At 42.5% G+C, this 26,368-nt stretch overlaps 1 protein-coding gene across 4 annotated transcripts in view; it reads left to right on the top strand.

The window, feature by feature from the left end:
• Positions 1–26,368, top strand: part of PPP6R3 (protein phosphatase 6 regulatory subunit 3) — an 89,475-nt gene that overhangs the window by 38,830 nt on the left and 24,277 nt on the right. For 2 of the 4 annotated variants that reach the window (XM_066611142.1, XM_066611141.1), the window contains 8 exons: positions 2,505–2,634; positions 6,352–6,504; positions 8,083–8,232; positions 9,481–9,545; positions 15,910–16,025; positions 21,525–21,610; positions 22,854–22,940; positions 24,859–24,956. In XM_066611142.1, the coding sequence (XP_066467239.1) occupies positions 2,505–2,634; positions 6,352–6,504; positions 8,083–8,232; positions 9,481–9,545; positions 15,910–16,025; positions 21,525–21,610; positions 22,854–22,940; positions 24,859–24,956 (885 nt within the window). The remainder of the gene's footprint in view (positions 1–2,504; positions 2,635–6,351; positions 6,505–8,082; positions 8,233–9,480; positions 9,546–15,909; positions 16,026–21,524; positions 21,611–22,853; positions 22,941–24,858; positions 24,957–26,368) is intronic. The other 2 variants (XM_066611143.1, XM_066611144.1) reach the window with 2 other exon arrangements.

The raw sequence follows: 26,368 nt of genomic DNA on the forward strand, positions 1-26,368 counted from the left end.
CTTTCTATTCTGGGGACTCAGTGCTGTGGAAGATTGTTTGGGGAGTGGCAGCACTTCAGTAGAGGAGGGAGAGAGTCCTCTCTTGGGAGGCCAAGTGTGTGGGCATGGTGGTGGGGAAGTCTTAGTTTTCTGCCTGCAGCAACCTGCTCATGTGCCAGGTAACTGCAGAGCTCTGTACTAGCGAGATGCTTTCACAGAAGATTGCCCCCAAAGGCTCTACACCTGCTGGGACTGCAGTGACATAGCCTTCTGGGGCGATCTTGCAGGGAAGCATCTCCCCATTTCAAGGCTCTCCAGTTACCTGGCCTGTCCAGGTTTAACTGGAAAGTTAAAGCTTCCCCGCCATTGTGAGCAGACTGGATGAAATATTACGGTGGTCCAGATGTGGCCCACAGGCTATAGTGTGGAGACACTACAGTAGAGAAAAGGAAGGTCATGATAGAGATCAGGCCCACCGCCATGTGGCACCCAAGAAGTCATAAGAACATAAGGACAGCCCCACTGGATCAGGCCATAGGCCCATCTAGTCCAGCTTCCTGTATCTCACAGCGGCCCACCAAATGCCCCAGGGAGCACAGCAGATAACAAGAGACCTCACCCTGGTGCCCTCCCTTGCATCTGGCATTCTGACATAACCCATTTCTAAAATCAGGAGGTTGCGCATGCACATCATGGCTTGTACCCCGTAATCATGGCTTGAGGACTTAACCTGTAAGTCATGGCATGAGGATGCGGCAGTCCTTGACATTAGAGAGCCCCCCTGCACCCTGAGGCCAGCTGCTGTAAGAAACAACTAAGGCGGGAAGAAGAGATCCCTGTCTGATAACAATGTGTGATCTGGCCAAAGTTTTTATTGAACACTATCAGTGATAAAGCAGCATCTAAAAAGGAAACACACAGGAGAGGTTGCCAACCATCTTTTCTCAGCTGGGCTATTGTGCCATTTCAGGTTATCCAACAAACATCCAAGTAACATGTGCCAATGAGGTCTGGGTCCCCTGGTTGGTTCACAGTTTGCCATGGAGTTTGAAAAAGCCACAGGGGCCTGACTGGAACAAGTTAGTCAGCGATCTTACTGAGCAGCAGCTTGAATCATATCAGTCACTACAGGCAGATGGAGGCTTCCCTTAATATCTGCATGGTGTCTTTATCAGTGGGAGAGATCCCTGGATGGGGTCAAGGCTTGAGGTGGGGATCAAGGCTTCATTGGCTTGAGACACTTAGTTGGTGTTTGTGAGGGAGCACAGTGCCACCAGAATGAACATGCAGTTGTGCCCTGTTAGGGTTGAGAGTATGTTTACTGAGATATTACTGTTCTCTCTCTTGGGGGATGGGGGAGGGCTGCAGTGGAATTCTGTAGAAGATCTGCCCCTTGTGGCAATTGTGCAGTCCTGAGAAACAAAAGATTTGGATAAGTGTTTGGCCAATGGTTGGAGTACCTGGCTTTCACCATAAGAGAGCAGACATTCCCTTGTTTTAGGTTTGGCAAAAACAAACAAACAAAAAAAAAAAACGGTTTGACAACACATTTGATAATCCTGAAGGATTGAAAGGAGATATGTTACATTGTATTGATGCTCTATGATTCCCTCCCCTCCCTTCCTTACCTATGTGGGGTACATTGTTTTTGCTTCCTTTATTGTGGTGGTGAGCAGTGATCTTCAATCTTTTTCATCTTACTGCACTCTGACAAGGCACTAAAATTGTCAAGGTGCACAGTTTTTTATACAATTGACAAGGTATACTGTGCTGCTGGTGGGAGGTTCACATCCCTTGGTGGCCATACTAATAAATGACCCTCACTCAACTCCCACAACACACCTACAAGTCATTTGCAGCATACCAGTATGCTGTGGCACACTGGTTGAAAAATAGCTGAGTTAGAGGTTCTGGGTAGATGTTTGTGTATGGAGTCCTCTGGGGTAGAATACTTGCCAGAAGAAATCTGAGAAGTGTTAACAAAATATATTGCTGCACATGTTATGAGGGTTAAGGTATTGTTTGTGCAAAGGGCTCCCTCTGTGTGCCAATTGCCCTTTCACTATAGTTCCTATCACCAATGTTCTCCTTTGAGACACTAGGGAGCTTTAGCCCTGTGCTGCGGGTCATAGCTGAGCAGTTGCTTCCTAGGCAGGGGCTTTAGTTCTGGGGTTGGTGTGTTGTGATTGGGTGACAAATGGAGAACAGTGTTCTGTTTGTAAGGAAGTGGGTGGGCCAGGGTTGGTGGAAGGTAAAATTTTCTGCTTATTTTCCCTTCCCCCTTATTCCCTGTTGCAGTGGTTTCCAAATTTATACCAGGACCCACTTTTTAAAACTACTCTGTATCAGGACTCACCTAAGTTTATGGGACTTTCAGAAAAAAGGAGATCTAGAAAGAGGAAGATAAATTGAGCAGAAAATTCAGTAAGCTAATGTTACATGAGAACAGGAGTAAGTTTGGTATTCTTGTTTAATGTAGTCTTATTGTGTTTAATGGTTAAACACATTCTTTTGTGTGTGTTTAGTTTTGAAGGTCACATAGAGATCTGCCCTCCAGGAATGAGTCATTCAACATATTCAGTCAATAAGAGCGTATTAGAAGCCATAAAAGCAAGACTTCCTTCCTTCCATGAACTGCTTCTAGAGCCCCCCAAAGTAAGTAAAAGACATAGCAGAATTGAAAATGAAGTCATTATGCTCCGTCCCTCCAGCATCAAGAATATGCATGCTGTTTTTGACTGGAATACTGTGGAATGTCAAACAAGGTCCACAGGCCGAATGAGGCCACCTGAAGCAATTTACCTGGCCCCTTTATAATTGGGCTCTCCCATCTCGATCATTGGGCTCTCTCATATCTTGAAAATATGGTCAAGATTTGCATATTTTCTTTTCTGTCACTTGCTAATGAGTTTCTATAAGTTTCTATGAGTTTCTGTAAACAAAGTGCTTATTTCTGGCCATCGTCTGCTTTATGATGTGACTTTCAGCCCTCAGCAGATGCAATAAATGCCGACTTTGGCCCTCTCTATGGAATGCGTTTGACATCCTTGGTTTATAGTCTTCTCTAGAGCACCATGCCAAGAGTCATGATTTTGCCCCTCCTTGAGTTCTTGGTGCATTCTGAAGAATTAAATGGGGAGAGGCTGGGTTTTCTGTCACTACTGGCTTTTGCAGGAGAATTTGGAGGAGAGATGCTTTCCATTTGCTAGTCAGATTTAAAACTCCTTATCTACCAAATATATCCTTGGCTTTCTAGCCTGTGAAGTAATTGAAGAAAATCTGTAGAATTAATTGCTATTACAGGTTGAATCTCATTATTCGTGAGGGTTCCGTTCCTAGAACTCACATGGATGGCAAAAAATGCACTAAAGCAAATCAATTTGAAAAACAAAGTCCCTTCAATCTGGTGATTTAAAAACAGCCTTGCTGACCTTTTGAAATGCACACAGAGGCAATCAGTCTCTCTCCAGGCGCTTAGGCTTCACTAGGAGCACCAGCGATCCCTCCCTTTACCAGGAGCCCCACTGAAGGGGAAAGAATGGAGTAGGTGATAATCACTGCCATTTAGTCTTCTTTCACACCCTCAAGGGGAAGGGAAGGGTTTGCCTTGTGCCTGGAGAGAGAATGATTGATGGATTGTCAGCGAGCTGCCTTCTCTCGCATTAATGAGGCTATTGTTGAAGGACTGCTCTCCAGTGGGATCTCCATGTCTGTCTTAGTCCTAAAAAGTGGGTAACTCCTCCCTCTCAGGTAGGCAGGCCAGAGTCTCTTGTTCCTCCTGAGGGGAGGGGCCATCTGGACTCCCCAGACTGTCCTGGCGAAGCAGGACAGAGTTGGTTCAGCTCTGCTGAACCCCCCACTGGAGAACGCAGGGAGGGTAATATTTTCTTTTTCCTTTTCCCCCCAGCTTTCCCTCTCTTCTCTCCAGCCTCTCAGCAGGACAATCTGCCTGCTGTACCTTCCTTTTTTTCCACCAGCAGGCTACTGCCTGCCTGGAGATTCCCTCGGGGCTACCTGCTTTAGAGTAAGGCAGCCCATCTATTTTTTTTTAAAATTTGGCGCCCTTCTGTGCCTGAGCTCAGTGCCTCTGCTGAAAGGCAGCAGCTTGCTGGGCCCACCGCGCGCGCCCAGTAACCCGGGCTCAAAGGCTGCCCTTGCCTGACCCCAGGGTGGCCCTCCTTCAAGCGGCAACAGCCACTCACCGCGGGAGCGCTCAGGGCTGCCCTCACCCGACCCCAGCGCAGCACCTTTAAGCAGCAGCAGCCAGCAGAGCCCTCCCGCGCCTCCAGCCGCTTGCCCCCCCCCCCGCACCTGGCAGGGGCGAAGCAGGCTTGCCCGCAAGTGCTCCGGCGGCAACCTTCTTCTGGAGCCGCTTTCCCCCAGCTGCTGCGGGGGCGCGGAGCTTCCTCCTTCCTGCCTCCTTATGCAGGAGCACCACGTGGCTGATGGGCGCCATCTTGGATTAGCGCCCAAAGATCAGCCCCCCCAGCAGGGCAGGGGTGACAGAGGCAGGCTTGTGGCGGCAGCGGGTCTGCTCGAGCTGCCTCCACCAGCAGCGACGGAGAGCAGAAGGCAGCGGAGGAGAGGACCACCACCTTGGCCACTCGCCAGCCCCAGACCAGACATCAGAGGAGCGGTGAGCCCCCTCCGATCTGGCGGAAGTCCCACCCTCACCCATGGCCTCCCCCAATGAGGCCCCCGATGCGCCCATCCCCCGTGGGGGGTTCAGTGCCCTGGACTGGGGGGAGCTCTCCAGGGCCATTCAGGACATGGTCCAGGCCAGTGCTGCCATGGAGGCGCACCAGCTGCCACGGAGGGGGGGGCACCCCAGAGCATCCACCCACAGGGCTCCCAGCTTCCACCCTGGAGGAAGAGGAGGAGGAGGAGAAAGACCCCCACCCCCTCCAAGAGGCACCGGACACCATCCATGCGCAGTGCCACCACAGAACACACCCATCTCCAGGAGCAGGGTGAGGGATGCTCCCATGCCTCATCTGTGTAGGAGGGCGAGCTGTCGGGGGATGAGGCTGAGACCCACAAGCCCCACCTCTTCTACGCTGAGCAGTTCAGCAAGCTGATATAGGGGGTGGTTCATGTACTAGATCTGCAGTTCAAACGTCCTGAGGACACGGGTCCCAAGACCAAGTGGGGATCTCCAACAGTCTTCCCCAACTGGCAGGAAACCCCCCAATGGTTTCCCTTCCCTCTCTTTTTCCAGCAACTGGTGGACAAGGTGTGGAACAACCCAACCAGGGGCAGGGGCTCTAGCAAGCCCTCCACCAGGTTCTACAATCTGCCCCCAGAGGTCATGGCTCGCCTCAAATCACCCCTGGTGGACATCCCAGTAGTGGCACTGGGATCCCCAGCTGTCCTCCCCACGGACAGTGACGGTCTCCCCTAGGACCCTACAGACAAGATGGTCGAGCTAGGCACCAGGAGGGGCTTTGAGGCTTCTTCGAAAGCGCTGTGGGCCTCCGCCTCTGCCTCTCTCTGCTCCAGAGCATTGGTTCTCTGGCTCCAGCAGTTCAGCGAGAAAAGGAAGGCCTACTGAGAGGCTGGAGAGAGGAGAGGGAAAGCTGGGGGAAAAAGAAAAAATTACCCTTCCTGCTTTCTCCGGTGGGGGGTTCAGCAGAGCTGAACCAACTTTGTCCTGCTTCGCCAAAAGGCTAGGCCAGTCTGGGGAGTCCAGGCATCGCCTGCCTACCTGAGAGGGAGGAGCTTGTTACCCACTTGTTAGGACTAAGACAGACATGGAGACCACTGGGAAGGGGGAGTCACGGTAAGTACAAATCTCCCCGTTTTCCTTTAATTTAAAGGGTACTTCTCATCATGTTGAGATAGAAAAAAATGTGAATAATTAGGTTATACCTGTAATCACTTGTATGACTGTCTCTCTACAACAGTAAAAAGCAGGTTTTTAAACTGTGATTTTAAAGGGATGCATTTTTCTCCTTCTCCAGGGATCACCACATTCTTTCTTATTTGCAGTGGCTGTGTTGAATCAAATCCATGTATAAAAAATCAGTGTATAACCAGGTTGGACCTGTATGATATAAATGTATTAAATGTTGCAGAATCAACATTTTGTCTTTTGTTAATAAATGATTCTTTAGAGCAGCGGTTTTCAACCTTTTTCATCACACAGCTTACTGACAAGGTGCTAGAATTGTCAAGAAGACCATCAGTTTTTGGCTGATTGACAAGGCACACCACGCTGCTGCTGGTAGGACTCACATTCTCCAATGGTCCTACTAACAAATGATCCTTTCCCAAACTCCTGTAGCACACCTGTGGACCATTCACGGCACACAGGTTGAAAATTGCTGCTTTAGAGATTAAAGTGTCTTAATATTTCATATTGACTCTTTCTAGAAAAGTGTTATGAAGACAACATGGGGTGTGTTGGATCCTCCTGTAGGGAATACAAGATTAAATGTGATTAGGTTAATATCCAGCCTTCTACAAACAAATACGAACAGCGTGAACCTGGAACTTATAGAGCTCAATAGCATAGGTGTTATACTGGTAAGAACATACTTGCAAAATTGACTTTTTTCTATAGTAATAAGATGGCAATTTCAAATTATTTGTGTTATTTGTTCCTAGTTTTGGTAATTATACCATGATATAGGTGAAGTACTGTCTTTACTTGAGTGAAAGGGAAATGTCAGTAAACCGCTGCTGGGAAGGATGTTTCCCTAGGGTGAATGAGGACAGTTGTTAAGTATTAAGAACCAATATCTAGAACAGAAGTGACCAAACCATGACTCGTGAACCACATGCTGCTCTTTCACGTATAATGTGCTGCTGTCAGAAAAATATTGGCTGATCTCCTTCTTGCAACACAATTAATATAAAAGGAAAATAAGAAATTTTCAAGCTTTATGATTATTTATAAATTGAGAGTTCACTGGATTAAAACAAGTTCATAGTGAGTAAATATATTTAAGAATTTTAATGCTTCTTAAATATTGCAGCTCTCAAATATCTGAAAGTATGTGGCCCTTACATTAAGAAAGTTTGGCCATTGCTGATTTAGAATGTACCTCTTTTCCCAGTTAGTGGGAGTTAATCTTCTGTAACATTTAGTCTGTTATAAAATAGCTCTCTTTTCCATCTAAAAGGAATTAAACCAAGATGAATGATTGATTCTTTCCAGTCTGGCTTCAAACCTGGAAGTGGGACAGGGATATGAGATCATTTGTCTAAAGGATCTTTGTTGGGAGATGCACGTAGGGATCACTGGCATACCTGAGAGGACTCGGGGCAAATACCCTGAGCGGCACGCTGTGGGGGACAGCATTGTGACCCTTCCCCCGCTGCCATTTTTTCCCCTTTTCAGGGTCTGTTTTCAAGGCCTTAGACAGCCTTTTAAGGACCGGGGAGGTTGTCCATAGCCTCCCAGTCTCCAGAAGGCAAACTAAGGCCTTCAAAATGCCGGAAAAACGGCACTTCCAGTTTTATGTGAAAACTGGAAGTGCCATCTTTTGGGCAAGGGGAGGCATAGTGGTTCTGATCCTGTTTGACAGACAGTTTGGAAGGTGGTGCTGGGGGTCAAGCCTTTGTCTCTTGGCCTCTTCAACACTTGGTTTTGTCCCTTATGCTTGTTAGCATTACATGAAATCACTGTGAAAGGTTATCTAGTGGTTTGGGTTTCAGCATCATTGATATATGAATGATACTGTGCTCGACCTCCTGTTGCCTATGAACAAGCGATCAAGCGAACCCAGGGAGGGAGTTGAAATCTTGAACCAGTGTTTTGGAGTCAGTGCTGGGATGGATGAGGGCAAATAAGCTGAAACTTATTAGGGCAGCCACCTTGTCAGATGGAGGTGTTAGACCTGTTTTGGAGGGGGACTTCCCCCCCCCCCAAGAAATCTACATAGGTTGGATGTAGTGTTGTCTCTGGATGCTCAGTAAACAGCTATGATTTGGAGGAGTATCTATTACCAGCTTCAGCGTGTATTAGCTGACACTTTTCTGGATAGTGCAGATGTGACATGTGTCAACAGACCCCAGGTGCCAGGTTACTATGGTGACTAGAAAGTTCATCCTGTTGCCTGATTTGACTACTTCTCACTTCAGTTTCTTTTCATTCTGCAGGATATGTTTTTTAAGTACACATGGAATAATTTTTTGCATACTCAAGTAGAAATTTGTATTGCATTGATTCTTGCAACTCCTTTTGAAAGCACAGAAAATGGTACAATCTCCGATCAGGATTCTGCTGGAGACAACCTTTTGCTGAAGCATGTAAGCTGTCCTCCCATTTCTTTATGCTCTATAAAATACTTTTTACAGTACTATTCAATGTTTAACAATGGGGGTTCATTTGCAGACACCTGTCATTAAATGATGTTGTTGTTATGCGAACCTAATTCCTTACTTTTGTGTTGTGTTGATGATGCTGGAATACCTCATTGGGAGACTTTGGAAGTCTCTTCCGGGTTGTGCCAAACCCACGACCCACTCTGTTGACCTTTGCAGGCCTCAGAATGTCCCACAGATACCTTTGAAAGCTGGAAGTAGCTTCTGGAGGCATTCTGAGGACAATGGAGACCAATAAAGTGCATTTGCAGACCTGGCCCAACCTGGAAGAGGCCTTCAGGGCCTCCTAATGAGGCATTTCATCACCATCAGTGTAAAGGTAAGGAGTTTTTTTACTGTACAGTAATCCAGTGATGGACCATCATATGTGTTATCCATCATTGGTCAGAACATCACTAAGTGGTGCACATCTGTACTTGGGATATAGTTGTGGAACTCCCCACTGTTGAAATACTCCATCAAATAGACGAGCGGATAAAGGCAGTTATCAAGATACCAAGTACAGGTAGTATTTATAATATTGCTGAACAGCTCTTGAGCTTTATAGCACCCTTTTCCATATTCCTGATTTTAATCATAAAAGCACTTTTTTAAATGCCTTAACGGAAGTTCTATATCCATTATGCTTTTGAAAGTGTGATGAGCGAAGCTGGTTATACGTTACAGGTCTTCTATGCCTTTTCTAAATATTTTTTTACTAATGGACTTGCATATTTTAATTTGAGTTTTTTGAAATAGGAGAGATGTGCAACTTTGGAGTAAGGTTCTCCTGAACATTTAGAAGAAGTTTATAGTTCATGAATTGTAACAGTGACAGCTCTCTGCACTTAGACAGTTAATGTTGAAAACTCCCTATGAAGATTTTCTTTATTTATAGAATTGTACAAGGAAGCCATGTGCTTCCCCATGGGTGATTTTTATGAAATGGGTTTCCTTTGGCCATAAGGCAGGCATACCCATGACTATACATCTGTTCAAGAAATTTCCAGGTGGGTAATAGCAAAACTAAACTTGTGTTGGAGAAAAAACACAATCTCTTTAATCTCCTCTGCAAGTTGGTGAGTGCTGTACCAGGAGCAAACTGCATTACTAATTCAATAGTAAAATTGCTACTTATTATGAGGAATTTAGTTTTCTCTGGCAAAAGTCTCATGAAGCTTTTTTTTCTTACAGCTTTTCCTTAAGTGCCATTTAATAGAACAAATACTTGAAGCATGGGAGATGAATGAGAAGAAACAGTGAGTACTTAGGTTCCACATGTAGTTAATATGCTGTATAATATTTTAGAAACAACTTGGTGTCTGATTTTATTTAGAAAAACATCAAAATAAAGTATCAGAAATTATTGCAAGCTGTTCATAAAGCCATTTCAGTATACTACTTTTGCCTAGGAGCATGTTCATACAATGAGATTTTTAAGCGGGAAGTGCTGAGATTTAATTCTCCTTTTTGTTCTGGAAGATTCTGCTGGCACATTTTTCCTTTTTAAAAACAGTCATACCCCACCCTTCTGACCCAAAACCAGGTCCCCTGGGACAATAATAGTTGAAAAGCAATAATAATTTTTTAAAAAGCATACAATTTGTGAACAGCAGCATATAGAAAAAACCAACAGCAATAAAACAGTTTCTATTTGTTTCAATAGAAACAAAGTCAGAAAACAACAAATGTTGATTTACTTGTAGTTTCTGCAAAATAGACAAAATGAAAGTTTCAGTGGTGGTCACTAAGTTCTCAGGGTGAAAATTTAGGTCAGGTCAGCAACTATTAGCTTGGCTTACTAGCCAAGCATTGGTCTATGTGGTGTTCTTTCCCCAACACACATGCAATATCTGTTCCCAAGCATAATACCATCATGCACAAACCCAGGTGTGAAATCCAGTATTGCAGCAGCACAGTTGGTCCACATCAAGGGTTATATTCTGAAGTTAGCATGTAAAGCCAAAATCATGTATTGTCAAAACTACCTTAGTTTAAATCCAAAAAAAAGTTCTTGTCTTTACGAACTAAAAACATAGTGTAAGAGACGCATGAGAACTGGGACTGTTGAGGGAACAGTAAGTGGAATGGTGAGAGAAATCACATAGATTATTTGGTGTTTTTCCTCTCTCTTTCTTGTGCAAGGCACATATACTTGAATTTGCTCAAGTAAAGGAGCATGTAAGGTGCAGGTTGACTGCACTGTATATCTCTTATTAAACAGCAGTTCTATCATCCTGAGTTGAATGTATGTCTTCCCTGACTTGAATAAAGCTCAGCTGTCTCCAGACTTCGGCAGAAGAGCTGCATTGTATATCTGACCGGGTGTTGAGGGCCAATAAATAAAATAAATTTAAAATAAGTCTGTAAGTCAATGGAGTACATGGATTTTTACCAAACAGAAACACCAAACAGCCCACAGAACTCCTGGCCACACAGTTCTTCCCCCCAAAAAGAAAATAAATCACAGATGGAGAAATAAAGTCTTCAGCGGCAATAGAGCACATGAAACATCAGGGATTTCACGAAACACAAACCCCAAACAAGAACATACAGCAGACACAAACACTCACCCTGCAGAAGTAAATTAACATAGAATAAGGATCTAAGAGCCAACAGAGAGGCAGGGAGTTGATGTTCCTGGATTGCAGCAGTGTACTCCCTTCCCTTGTCACATGTGCTTCCTTCCCTGCCTCAGTAATTGCAGTCCCCTATATGTTCCTTTCTCTTCCCAGCTCTTTGCACAGCATCCTCAGTTCGCGCCTTTCCACATGGTCCCTCAGGCTCACTGCAGGCCAATTTAAAGGGGCCACTCTTGATGAACCCTCTGCAGGTCTCAAGGATAGGACTTTGTTATCTGCAGGAGTTCCATTCCTGGAACTTCCACAGATACCGGAATCCATGGATGTTGGTAACTGGATTTCGGGTCTCTTTAAATAAACCTCCGAAGGCACCCAGAGCAGGCTTTCTGAAGCTCCACAGAGGCAGTGCACATCTGCCCGTGACCTTAGCAGACCTCAAAAACGGCTATTAAATTTACAAAAAGCACGACTTCTGTTTTTTCAGCAAAACCAGATGTTGTGTTGATAAGCCTTTAAAGGCTTGTGTTGTGTCTGTGTTGATATGCCTTTAAAGGCATTCTGAGAGCCAGGGAAACCCTCAGTGGCTTCTCTGGTCCTCAGAATGCCTTTTAAAGACTTTATAATGCAACTTCTCGTTTTACAGGAAGTTGTTTTTTCATTTTAATAGGCATTCTGAGGCTGTGGGCAGATGCGCGCAGCCTGTGTGGGGCTCAGAAGACCCTCTGGAGGTGAGGGTAGCAGAGCCCCCCTCTCCTCTGGAGGGTCTGGGTCTGCCAACAGTGCACCCACGGGTTCTGAACTCACTGATCATGTGAACAGATTGGGCCAGAGGCTTCTCGTGGGCTGGATAGCAGCTCACTGCTGGCTGGTGTTTGGAGACCCCTGATCTAGGTGATGAATGGTAACAAGAGAGTAAAAATCTGATTTCATGGTGTTAGATTGATTAAATTTTTGCTGATTTTTATTTTTCCCTTTATAAATACCCTTACAGAGTTTTATTAAAAACTCAGGTGCTATGCATTACTTTTTCTGGGGCAAACCTTAAAATGTGTGGCAAGCGTGGATTGTGACCATTAAAATGCTTTTTGTGATTCTGTGTCTAAGAAAAATGATTACACAGTGAAGAATGACAGAATGTTTTCTGCAAAAGGCAGGAGACCTATGGCAACTTAAAAACAACATTTTGGAGGAATAACTTGTCTCATCATCTGTTTGTCAGATAAAGGTTTAAAATGCTTACATAAGAACATAAGAATAGCCCCGCTGGATCAGGCCATAGGCCCATCTAGTCCAGCTTCCTGTATCTCACAGCGGCCCACCAAATGCCCCAGGGAGCACACCAGATAACAAGAGACCTCATCCTGGTGCCCTCCCTTGCATCTGGCATTCTGACATAGTCCATTTCTAAAATCAGGAGGTTGCACATACACATCATGGCTTGTAACCCATAATGGATTTTTCCTCCAGAAACTTGTCCAATCCCCTTTTAAAGGCATCCAGACCATATGCCATCACCACATCCTGTGGCAAGGAGTTCCACAGACCAACCACATGCTGAGTAAAGAAATATTTTCTTTTGTCTGTCCTAGCTCTCTCAGCACTCAATTTTAGTGGATGTCCCCTGGTTCTGGTGTTATGTGAAAGTCTAAAGAGCATCTCTCTATCCACTCTGTGTGGATCCCCTGCATGATTTTGTATGTCTCAGTCATGTCCTCCCTCAGGCGCCTCTTTTCTAGACTGAAGAGGCCCACACGTTGTAGCCTTTCCTCATAGTGAAGGTGCCCCAGCCCAGTAATCATTTTGGTTGCTCTCTTTTGCACCTTTTCCATTTCCACTATGTCTTTTTTGGGATGCGGCGACCAGAACTGGACACAATATTCCAGGTGTGGCCTTACCATTGATTTGTACAACGGCATTATAATATTAGCCGTTTTGTTCTCAATACCTTTTCTAATGATCCCAAGCATAGAATTGACCTTCTTCACTGCTGCCGCACATTGGGACGACACTTTCATCGACCTGTCCACCACCACCCCAAGATCTCTCTCCTGATCTGTCACAGACAGCTCAGAACCCATCAGCCTATATGTGAAGTTTTGATTTTTTGCCCCAGCGTGCATGACTTTACACTTACTGACATTGAAACGCATCTGCCATTTTGCTGCCCATTCTGCCAGTCTGGAGAGATCCTTCTGAAGCTCCTCACAATCACTTCTCGTTTTCACCACTCGGAAAAGTTTGGTGTTGTCTGCAAACTTAGCCACCTCACTGCTCACCCGTCTCCAGGTCATTTATGAAGAGGTTGAAGAGCACCGGTCCCAGGAGAGATCCTTGGGGCACACCGCTTTTCACCTCTCTCCATTGTGAAAATTGTCCATTGACACCCACTCTCTATCCTGGTCTTCAACTAGTTCTCAGTCCATGAGAGGACCTGTCCTCTAATTCCCTGACTGTGGAGTTTTTTTAGTAGTCTTTGATGAGGGACCGTGTGGAACACCTTCTGAAAGTCCAGATATATAATGTCTACGGGTTCTCCTGCATCCACATGCCTGTTGACCTTTTCAAAGAATTCTAAAAGGTTTGTGAGGCAAGACTTACCCTTACAGAAGTCATGCTGATTCTCCCTCAGCAAGGCCTGTTCGTCTATGTGTTTTGGGATTCTATCTTTGATGAGGCATGCCACCATCTTACTTGGTATAGATGTTAGGCTGACTGGCCTATAGTTTCCCGGGTCCCCCCTCTATCCCTTTTTAATGATTGGTGTGACATTTGCTATCCTCCAATCCTCTGGCACTGTGGCCGTTTTGAGGGACAAGTTGCATCTTTTAGTCAAGAGATCAGCAACTTCATTCTTCAATTCCTTAATAACTCTAGGGTGGATGCCATCAGGGCCCGGTGACTTATTGATCTTTATCAGTGAGGTCTGAAACATCTTCTCTTTTAACCTTTATCTGACTTAATTCCTTGGTCAGGAGGGACTGTTTGGGCAGCGGTATCTGCCCGAGGTCTTCTGCCGTGAAGACAGATGCAAAGAACTCATTTAATTTCTCTGCCATCTCTAAGTCTCTCTCTCTAAGATGGTAAAGCATCTCTCTATCCAGTCTGTCCATCCCCTGCATAATTTTTTGTCTGAATCATGTCCCCCCTCAGGCGTCTCTTTTCTAGGCTGAAGAGGCCCAAACACCGTAGCCTTTCCTCATAAGGAAGGTGCCCCAGCCCAGTAATCATCTTAGTCGTTCTCTTTTGCACCTTTTCCATTTCCACTATGTCCTTTTAGAGATGCGGCAACCAGAACTGGACACAATACTCCAGGTGTGGCTTTACCATTGATTTGTACAATGGCATTATAATATTAGCCATTTTGTTCTCAATACCTTTTCTAATGATTCCAAGCATAGAATTGGCCTTCTTCACTGCCGCCACATATTGGGTCGACACTTTGACCGGCCTGTCCACCACCACCCCAAGATCTCTCTCCTGATCTGTCACAGGCAGCTCAGAACCGATTAGCCTATATGTGAAGTTTTGATTCTTTGCCCCAGTGAGCATTACTTTACACTTACTGACATTGAAATGCATCTGTCATTTTGCTGCCCATTCTAGTTTGGGGAGATCCGTCTGGAGCTCCTCACAATCGCTTCTGGTCTTCACCACTCGGAAAAGCTTGGTGTTGTCTGCAAACTTAGCCACCTGGCTGCTCACCCCTGTCTCCAAGTCATTTGGCAAAGCAATATGTTGGGATTTATTTTTTATTCAGCTTTAATGATGAAACCAAAATTGCATGTAAAATCCTTCATTTAGGGCTCTAAGAATGGCCCAGTAAATTCTGAACATTTTGAATAAAGGTTTCTATTTAAAAGTGAGTGAAATCTGTTGTATTCAAATAACACTTTACTTGCAGCAGTTCCTGTCTACAAACTTGGCTACTTATGATTCTGTAGTTATATTGCAATCCTGTGCACACTTTTCTGAGAATAAGCTTCAGTGAAATTTATCTAAGTAAGCATTCATGGGCACAGGTTGAAAAATAGCTTGAGCTTGGTTTAAGAAAAGCTGGTCTGGCAGTTGTAACATGACCTTCTCATTTCTTACAAGCTAAATCAGGGGTATCAAACATAAGGCCTGGATGGTGGATGAAGCCTGCAGAAGCTCTTTATCCACCCTGCATGTCAATGCTTATTTGTGCTAGGCAATTGGTTTTGCAGGAGCCTCTGCCACAGGATTCCCAGGCTTCCATCTCCTCTGTGTGTGTCCCTCTGCTGCTGCCCCCCACAAAGGTGGTTGCTTGGGGACTCCCGGGTAGGTCTGGTCTGATCTCTGACACTGGCCCTGCAATCCTACAAGCAGCACTTACTCAGGATCAGCATTTCTGACTTTGAAAGTCCTGTGCTTCTCTCACCAACTGTTCTTCCCTCCTGTCTGTGCACAAAGAATCTGGGACTGATGGTTCGCAAGAAAACGTATTGCATAGGAAAGTGCAAATCTCTCTATCCAACTAGTACACTTGGTTTAACTGTTGCATGTGCACGTGTTTGTGTGCACGCGCTCAGAGAAGCGTCTCTGCCAGCAACTCACTGTTCAGAAATGTTGCTCAGTCTGTTATAGAACTATTTCTGATTGGCTTTAGCAAATTATACTGCACATGAGCAATAGATCCAGGGAAATGAGTTTTTCTGTAAATATCTTCAAGCAGGATCTATAATTAATCCAAACATTAATGAGGCTTCCCTCTTGGCTTAACCCTGGGTCCTTGTAAAATATTCACACTCCTTCTCCCCCTAATGCCTGAGCTCTGTTTTTTTTATCTTACATTTTTCTGATGGGCTAATTTTGCACATCTTTGAATCATGTTAGGAGGGAGAGTTGGAAATATTTCACCTGTTCAAGATCACACTAGTAATTGTATGGAAGATAAGCCAAAAAATGCTCTGATTTCTTCGTTTCTGAATTGTCTGTTTTCATACTGTGTATAAAATGTATGTATATAAATGAAATCCACTGTAACTGTAAAATGTTAACTACCTGTGTTGGACTCTTGCAGGGCTGAAGGAGGAAGACGGTATGGATACATGGGTCACTTAACAAGAATAGCTAACTGTATTGTGCACAGTACTGATAAAGGGCCAAATAATATGCTAGTACAGCAGCTTATTAAAGGTAACTGATTGTTTTTAAAGCAATGCTACTTTGACTTCTTTACTGATTTACTTGTATGGAGAATGAACCATGCTAGTAACATAAAGCAAATTTTAATGTCAGTGGGGTAGTGATGTTATTGTTGAATTGATTTTGTAACTTGATTAGGTCTCTGAGTTCTCTTTTAGTTAATTTATTTTAAAGAGAAAGCAAAACAAATGTCCCAGTACAGCACAATTGTCAGAATCATGCAACATAAACACCCACTTTCCCCATCCTACTCCCATGCCAAGCCTCCAGGCTTCCTCTGCACTTCATCTGCCAGCCCATTATCCCTAGGCCTGCTTTGATATCTCCTACCTTTCTTATAACTTTTAAAGAATTATATAAGCCCTGTATATCAGGACCTGATAGTAAGAGGTCTCTCTTTAGCTAGTATTCTGGTTTGGTGCCATTACTACAATTATGCATTAGCTATTTATGCATTCCATCATTTCTGGTTGCTGTCCTTTATACATAATGTTTGTAAAATATGTATTAAAGAGTGTGGCTATGTGAATACTAACTTGCCCTTTTGGGTTGGTTGATTATATCAAGACAATTTAAGCCAAGATTTAAATTTCCTTAGGAAGAGCATTTTTAACATCAGGTCTATTTACAAATTGTGTGTTTCCTGAGCAAGTATGCACAGTATCTGGTTTATAACAATGGAAAGATTTTGCGCCTTTGTGCGATCTAGCATAATCCAAAGCCTTGGGTTATGAAGTCAACCACATACTTCTTCTGTTGCAGATTGGTATCTGCTAAGAGATAAGACAGACTTGCACTTGATGATCTTTATGCATATACAAGGTTATGAAGCAAGATCACTTACTTGAAGGATAAGTCTGCTATCCTGTACAAGCTTATATAGGAGCAATTGTCATTGAACAAAGTGGGATTTACTTCTGAGTAAACATGCAAAGAATCTGGATCTAAGAAGTGTTCAGAATTTTCCATGAGCAAGAATAGTTACAAAAGTGTTTTTCCATGAGATGGAAAGTAAATGTTCTTGCTGTTTAATTGGTGGTCATAAATATTCATAATTTGAGAACTCACTATATTGCAGAGCTCTGGTAGCTAGTGTACCCACATACGCTCAGTGGATTATCCTAGTTGTAATCTTCCTAAATGGAAGGGCATCAGCTGGATCCTAATACCTGTGATTTGTTGTTTATTAATAAATACATGACTTGTTATCTTAAAATACCAGAAATCAGTCATTTTCCTCTGTGGTTTATTTATCTAGAGTACGGCATATAATACATGGACTTGTATATCAATTAGACTAGATCAGATGTCAATGTCCAGTTCGTCCAGCCATTCAAGGACAGATACCTTCATTGAAAAAGTCGGAACATGGGCCAGTATACCCCCTCAGTTTGCAGCCAGACACAATGTGGTATATGGTTTGGTGGGAAAAACCACAATCACACTGTGGGGTAGATACTAGCCCCCATTTAAACACTGAGTCCTGACTAACACCATGTAGGGTATGGATCCTGTTCAAAGCTTTACAGTGCTGGTGAGGTAAGTCGAAACCTGGAACCTTAAGTGTAGGATCATCTGTATAACTGCCCGTTTCTGGGCGTTCGACTGCCCATTTAGCTTTCCATTGGGCATTGATATTAAAATTGTTGTGCAAGTGCCAGAGAAGTCTTCCTGGATTTAAGTCTACCGATTGATAGATGAGAAAGATCGGCATGTACTGGTAAAAGTGGGTTGTTGGTGATTTTTGTATATTCTTTCACTAAAACCTCTTGTCTCCGTAGAGCTGGTGACGCTATGTGGCTCAAATCGGGGAACCAAAAGACAGGAGTGGGTCTTATACAGCCGCTTATGATCCTCATGGTTTCATTTAATCTGGCATCAATCTTGCTAGTTTGACAACTGTTAAGCCATACTGGAGCACAGTATTCTGCTGCAGAGTAGATCAATCCTAATGCTGATATTCTGAGAGTAGTCTTTACTCAGCGCGTGGTCGGTCTGTGGAACTCCTTGCCACAGGATGTGGTGCTGGCGTCTAGCCTAGACGCCTTTAAAAGGGGATTGGACGAGTTTCTGGAGGAAAAATCCATTATGGGGTACAAGCCATGATGTGTATGCGCAACCTCCTGATTTTAGGAATGGGTTAAGTCAGAATGCCAGATGTAGGGGAGGGCACCAGGATGAGGTCTCTTGTTATCTGGTGTGCTCCCTGGGGCATTTGGTGGGCCGCTGTGAGATACAGGAAGCTGGACTAGATGGGCCTATGGCCTGATCCAGTGGGGCTGTTCTTATGTTCTTATGTTCTTAGTGGTTGAAGCTCCCTATCTTGTTCCTATTAATTTCTGGAGTTTGTTGTTCCTGGTATTGATTTTTGCGGATGTGTTCTCGAGGTGTGACTTATAAGAGAGAGTCTGGTCCAAATTTATTCCCAAGATATTTTGGATTAGGATTGTAAGGGAGTAGGTTGTTATTTAGATAGACATTCGGGGCTGCATTAGCTAATTTATTGTTAAGGTGGAAGCATGTAGTCACCATTTTGCTGATACTGGGTATTAACCTCCAGTCAGCAAAATATTTTCCCAGGATCTTGAGGTCTTCTGAGAGGAGACCTTCCAACACCTTCATGTTTTTTCTCTGCACTGCTAGAGCCAAGTTGTCAGCATGTCCAAATTTACGTCCCCTTGTTACTGGCAAGTCTGAGATGTACAGGTTAAATAGTGTGGGTGCCATTATAGAGCCTTGTGGGAGGCTGTTGTTTAGCCTTCTTACCTTACTTGCATTGTCCCCCATTATGATCTGGAAAGATCTGTCACTTAGCATATTGTTGACTAATCGATAAAGTTTTTTTACATGGGATGATGTGACACAATTTATATAGCAGACCCTCCCTCCACACGGTGTCATAAGCTGATAAATACAACTGTAGTTTTTAAACCTCATTGAAAGCCAGCCTCGATATAGCTTGTCAAGCTCAATACCTGATCAACACAGCTACAATTTTGTTGAAAGCCCGCTTGTTCTACAGGCACATGTTCATCTATTATAGGGCCAATTCTGTTTATGATTAGTTTCTCCAAAAGTTTGTAACATGAGCTCAGAAGGACAATTGGGCGATAACTGTCTACTCTGTCTTGCAGTTTACCGGGTTTCAAAACTGATAGTGCTTTAGCTTTTTTAAATTCCTGTGGAAAATGTCCACTAGAAAGTATGTCCAAGAAGAATTTGTCAAGCCACTTCCTTGTGTGTCTCCCAGAATGTATGAAAAACTCAGGATGGATGCCATCAAAGCCAGGGGCTTAGCCACACTTCAGACTGCTGATAGCTGCATTGATTTCGTGCATTGAAAATGGGTGGGAAAATTTGGGATGCATTTTGGACGATTGCCAAAAAGCTGTAAGGGCTCTTTTGATGGTGGTAGAGTGCTCTTTCCCCCTTGGGGCTTTGGAAAGGGATACAACTCGAGAGACTACTTGATTAGGGGTTGCACTGGGTATTTGTCGTGCGGGTTGACTGGCACCACCCAGTTTCCTTAAAAGGCTCCATGCTTTCCTGCTTCATTTTCTGAAATTTAATGATGAAGTAATTTGTTCCCATTTCTTGTGTCGGGTTCCGTCCAGACTATGTAGAAGGTCATCAGCAATCTCTGGGTCACTACTATATAGGAAGGTCTGATAAATTTGTTTGGTCTCTTCATTCCATCCTGGGATGTATTCTTGTCTAAATCCTCGGAGATGTTTCTTTTTGCTGCGGCAATTATTACCCTTGTGAATTTTTTATAATGTTGGCTTGTAGGTGGAATCTGTTGTATGGTGCTGAACTTGCTGTGGCCAGGGTATCTGAGGTGGCTTATAGATGTTCACTATTGTGAGATCACCTAGTTTAGAAATGACTTCATGTATATTATTGTTTGTGAAGGTTGCTAGTAGAGAGGTGTTTTCTGTGTTTCTTCTATGTGGCTGCACCATAACTGCAAAGATACATGTCCCCTAGTAGGTCATAACCTTGAATCTTGCCTCTGCTGGATTGTTGTTCTTCATTTTCTATGTGTCTCTCTTGAATGATTGTCATATCTATATTCCTTTCTAATAGAAATTTCGAGATGTATTGGCTCTTAGATCTACTGAGCACTTTGACATTGATTTGGCAGATTCTAATGATGTTCTCGATCCGTCTCGTCATTTGGGCCTGAAAAGGCCCATTTTGCTTTTCCATTGCCGTGTTTTAGAAAGCCAGTAAATCTACGATGTGCTGCCATCTGATTGCTAGTTCATTTAGCTCACACTTTCATGCTATCCAAGGTGCACCACCAGGAGGTGAACTAGCATCACACCCCTCCCCTGTGGTGGGTCTTTACATAGGAAACAATCGGTTTTATGATTATTGTGTGTGAGTGTGAAGTGTCAAGGATTTTACTCATGGAGATTACCTTTGTGTGTGGTGTTGGGGATTTTTCCCTTCTACATCTCTGTTCCCATTGCACTGCATTTGACACCATTTTCAAGGGCCAAGAGCAACTTTTCAGGAGGCTCAGGGAACTGCCCTAGTGAGGGATGGGAAGATGGTTTGTGTGAGCAGTGTTGTGTAACTGCTAGTTTGAGATATAACCTATTGACTAACATGCAGGTTTGTATTAAGTGCAGATCTCCCATTGACTTATAACATGCTGGTTTGTATTAAATGCAGGTCTCATTTTTAGCCAGGTTATTTTTTAAAAGGTGCTTATTAGAACTCAGTCTGATTTTTAAATTTTTTCAACTCTGATGATTTTTCAAAAAAAAAAAAATTATTCTTTTGGTTAAAGAGGATTCAGGCAGAAGTTCCTTTCAAATAATTCTTAGGGTATGAATGCAGCAGCATAGACCAGATTGTACTCATGATATTTCTAGAAGTCCAGCAATTCCCTATCTAGAAAAGTAATTGCCAAGGAAGTTTAAGATTAACAGAAGTTTATAGGCAACAATATTTACAAAATGATCAAGTATTTGCCACATCAGTCAGCAGTATTATTTTAAAAAGGTCATTGCAGATAATGAAATTTGGCCCAGATTTGTATTATCTCTTTACTTGTTGTAGTTATGAAATCTTCTAGAAAGAGATGCAGTCTTTTGACTGAAATTCGTCAGTAGTTGTATCATGGTGAAGCTTTTGTTGAGCTATATCTCTACAGAGAAGTTTCTAGACTATGCATGTGTTTTGAGGAGTAAGTGGAAACTTGGACCTAATTGTAGAAATAGCCACAGTCTAGTTTCCCACTGAAGCTAGTCTTATTTGTTCTGGTCTTGCATAGCTTTCTTATGCGAGAAAGGCATGAGCAAAGTACTAGTATGCATGATTGCATGATCAACATGATTCGATTTAGGTTTCCTCAATAGTGAATATTTATATTTTGTAATAATACTGGTAGCTTAAGGTGCCTGACTAGAGTACAGTATACTGTTCTGTTTGACAATATTCAGCACTTTTGTGTTAAACTGTTTTTGTTTCTCTTTCTAGAACTTCCAGATGCAGTTAGGGAGCAATGGGAGACTTTCTGCACAAGCTCCTTAGGCGAAACAAACAAAAGAAACACAGTTGATCTAGTAGGTTTTACACAATGAAGTTTGCCAAACTGTTGCTTTTGTCATAGAATTATCTTTTTCCATGTATATTTGTCTTTGGAAGTGTGTGTTTCTAGTTTTCTAAGAAACACACCTTATCTGAAAACCCTTGTCTGAGGGTTTTCTTGCATTGTCTTACTGCTGAAACCTCCATCAAAAGGAAGGTTCCTGTGAAAAAGTTTGTCCAGACAGAAGATCCTCTCTGAATGTAACATGAAGTGCAACGTAGTCCACCTGTGAGCGAGTAAAAGGCTCTACATGGTTCTGTTCTACCTGCTATCTGAACCAATGGCTGTGACCCTCAGCAGAGCTAGTTGTGAACATGCAGTGGCATGTTTCTGTTTGAAAGTGGGAAAAGAGTCCTGTTTGCAATTAAGATCTCAAGTCAGTTTTGAAAGGGCAGGTTGTGATATTAAGCTATATCCGTTGATTAACCTCAAATTAAAATAGCACTGTAATAACTTCCTGTATTTCTTAGAACCGTAAGACTCATGGAGAAAATGAGCCTCAACACTTCCCCCTTTTCACAGAATTGAAACAATACAGGATTTAACCAGCTACTTCTAGTATCTCCTATTGTAACAGCTCTCTGTTATTGATGCATCACCCTGAGCATCACCACTTTTGGCTGTGGTCTCAAGTATATTTAGTATTGAAGTACTATTGCTAAAGGCATAGCAATATCTTGCTAGAGCAGACTTTTTGTCTTTCTGCCAGGACAGTGGTTTCCAAACCTTTTAGCGCCAAGACCCACTTTTTAAAACAACCCACCTAGCTTTAAGCCATTCCCGCCCAATGTTGCAAATATGCAACAGGGATCAAATGTGTACACCTGTGGGCTGGCCAGAAATGGTTAGGAGACTTCTTTAAAAGTTTCACTTTACCAGCTGCTTAAGCCTCTATCCTTTTTACTATGATGCAGGGGCCACCTTCAGGAGTGTTTGTTGAGCTCCAGGTTAATCAGATTGGGACCGTTCTGGTGGCCTTGTGTTCACTTCTGCCTGGTCTTCAATTGGAGAAAAAACAATAACTTTGAGAAACTAAGTGTGGCTTTCATAGTTGTCCTGTCAAATAATTGTCGTAGGTCTAGTAACAAGGTATAGGTGCATCAAACTTGCTTTCTTGTAAGAAATTCAGAAGTCTCTTGACATTATGGTAGTATCTTAGAGGTTTCCTTTATTAATTCCTATATTAATTGTCTAACTTTTCCCCCTTCTGTCTCCAGGTTACTACCTGCCATATTCATTCATCCAGTGATGATGAAATCGATTTTAAGGAAACTGGTTTCTCACAGGATTCCTCTTTGCAGCAAGTGAGTCAAACACTAGGATGCTAGCAATTTTGATCTGAAAAGAGCTCCTTTGAGAGGATATTGCACATTCTCAGTGGTTTAGCATGTTTTTAAAAACATAACTATTATTTTGCACAAATCCTGAAAGTTATGGTATTTCTTTGGGGTCATGGCTTCCAGGATATACAATCTGCCCATGTTACCCACAGATTTGGGACCCATGGATTTGATCATTTGCAGGTTCTGAACTTGTGGGGTCAGCCCGACATAGACCTTTGAGAGGTGATAACCTTCTTGGGCCTCAGAACGCCTTCTAAGGCTTTTGGGAAGCATTAGAAGGTAACTTCTGCTTGCTCCCCCAAAACTGAAAGTGACCTTCCAAGGTCTCCCGAAGGCCTTAGAAGGTGTTCCTAGACCTGGGGAGGCCACATGCGGTCTCTCTGGCCCTCAGAACATCCTCTTGAGGCAATGAGAGCGCAGCTCCTGTCGCCTTTGTAGGATTAGAGGGCCCCGAGACCTGCAAATTTTGTCATCCTCTGGTTTCATTAGCCGCAGGGGTTCCTAGAATGGAACCCTTGCAGATAGCGCAAGACACCCTGTAATTAATTTTTGCTCTCTTACTCCTTTGCATTTCAATTCCCCATTCATACTTATGTTCCTTAGACGTCAGCAACTGACACACAAGATTTTAAAATATACATGATTTTATAGTGCAAATTTATTTATGGCCATGCAATTTAAGTAAGGGGACACTGGTTTGAAAGGCAGGTAAAGCAGCTTTTCCTGCTCATCAGTCTATAGAAAAATAAAGGGAAGATAAGTGTGACCAATCATAAGAACATAAAAAGAGCCCTGCTGTATCAAGCCAAAGGCCCATCTAGTCCAATTTCCTGTATCTCACAGTGGCCCACCAGATGCTTCAGGGAGCACACAAGATAAGAGACACAACCTGCATTCTGGTGCCCTCCCCTGCATCTGGCAATTAGAGGCAGCTTACCTCTAAAAGCAGGAGCTTGCACATACCTATCATGACTTGTAACCCGTGATGAACTTTTCCTCCAAAAATTTGTCCAGTCCCCTATTAAATTGTCCTTATGCAAGAACTAAAATGCTGAAGATCAAACTGTTTTCTAATGTATGTGGGAAGAAATATATTGCATGTATGAAACAGTGTGAGGTTTGTTCATTTCATTGCAAAAACATGTTACTGCAACATGCACCTGTGTAGGAAAAATATCATACATGAAGTTGCCTCCCACTGACTCATCTGAATTTTATGGAGTACTTCTAGTCCTTCGCCAGAGTTATTGGTATATAAATCACTTACATGTGTTAACTATTAAAAAGTGTAATCAGTCATTTCAACAGTCTACTTTTTCTGTTCAAGAAAATGCAACCTTAATCCTCCCAGTTTGAATTTCTTCTGTGGTTTTATCCACTCATGACTACTAAAGCTGAATTTATATCTACAAACTAATATAGTTTGCCAAATTGAGTTTCTCTTGTATTCTAGGAGGTTACTGATGATAGCTGGAAAAATATTCTGGTTCTTATTTAGGAGGCTGCAAAGTAGTAAAAGGATTTTACTTTTTTCCGTAAACTGCACAGAGAATGAATAAACAAATTCTTTCAACTTAATAACTTTGACTTATTGCATTGTCACTCAAGCATCAGTCCAAACACACTCATTACTCTCTTTTTAACCTTATCGCTTGTTAATGATTGGCTTTAGTGTAAAGTTAATCCTTACTTGAATGGAAACCAAGAAGTTGCCCTTAAAACCCTCAAATTTGGAACGTTGGTGGTTAATGATAAAATAGCTTTTTCCTATATCTGTTCATGTGATTTAGCAAAAGTATTTCTGGAGCAAAATGGGCAAGTAGTATTTAGACTATTATTAGAATCATTATATCACTGTCGTTGGTCCTGGGGTTGCCAGGCCTTTTCTGATTATCAGATGCAACAAATGACGTCCAATTTTATTGACCAGTTTGGCTTCAACGATGAGAAGTTTGCTGATCAAGATGATATCGGCAAGTGAGTACAGTTTTATTTAATGTTTGCCTTAGTTTTCCATCTGTTTGTGTCATAATGGTTAGTGGCTGTTTCTTTATTGGTAATCTCTGTATTATCAGCCTTGTTCAGTTTCCACTGTATGCATTGTACTCACTAAAGAGAACTTGTTTCTCAAAATATGCCTTGGATCTACCACCTCCATCCCTAGCATTTATGAGAGAAGCAAACTCTCTTCAGGTTATCACTAGAGTTATTGAATAGAGTGCTCAGATATGTGGATTTCTCTCTGAAGTTTCATTATCCTGATGTGCCAAGTACTAAGGCCTGGGATGTATATGTATTAAATTTAAATCCTGCCTATCTTGCCTCTAAGGCAACCCAAAGCCAACATACCACATAATAAACAGAAATAAAACATTAAATAAACCAAAGATATGAATTAAAAGCAGCATTAACCAAACTACATAATTGAAAGACCATACTAAATACCACCCCCACCCCCACTACAGAAGATAACCCCCTCCAAAAGCAGAAGAGAGAAGCTAAATTTTTACAGATCATTTGACAGAGTATAGGATAGGACACTTAGAGATTGACCATTATCTCCAAAAACAAAAAGAATCAGGCAATTTAATTTGTTGTATTTAAACATTTGACCTCAGAGGTTTGGAACAGCTAAAATTTAAATATTACTACCCAATTAAAGTATTGATTTGTCAGTTATGTACTGTAGTAGCATTTATGCTATGAATAAACTACATGAATTGTCTGTGATGGAAAACAGCTTCATTAAATTTCTGGAATGAACTGTGATTATAATCTTATCCATTTATAAAAAACAACCTTAAAAAATAAAGTGTCATAGGTCCCTTTCTTCCTTGATGAAATGTATGTTCCATAAATGTAGATTATCTGTCCATTAAGGATAAGTTGAATCTTCATAAGAGAAATCCATTCTTATCATGATTGCTAATGTTGGGAGCAATTGTTGACATCTATCTGTCAAATAGATTTTGGTTTGCTGTGAATCTGTAAAAGCACTATATAGTTCTTTATTTTTAACTGAGAAGGTGGTAATGATTAGAATGTGTAGGTGGTAATGATTAGAATTGTAAAGATCAACCTTTTGAGGCATTCACAGTCGGATTTCAGAAATTCCCTCCCAAACACACTTGTGAATTTGTTTATTACATTTTGTGGAAAAGTAAAGAGTTTAATAATTCCCTGTACCCACTAGAACTGTACATCATTCTGGTCTTAAACAAAAAATAGTAACTGCTTATTGACATCAGCAGGTTTGTATGGTTCAGATAGTTTAAGAATGTTTTCGTAACATGGAACACTGACTCGTGTTCTTTTCCAGTTGTTGGAGCTTGTTGTATGTGCTATGATTTTTTTCTAAACTTTGTCAGGCATGTTTCTCTAATTTTTTA

The sequence above is a fragment of the Tiliqua scincoides genome, chromosome 1, assembly GCF_035046505.1.
Source record: "Tiliqua scincoides isolate rTilSci1 chromosome 1, rTilSci1.hap2, whole genome shotgun sequence".
NCBI classification, from domain to species: Eukaryota; Metazoa; Chordata; class Lepidosauria; order Squamata; family Scincidae; genus Tiliqua; species Tiliqua scincoides.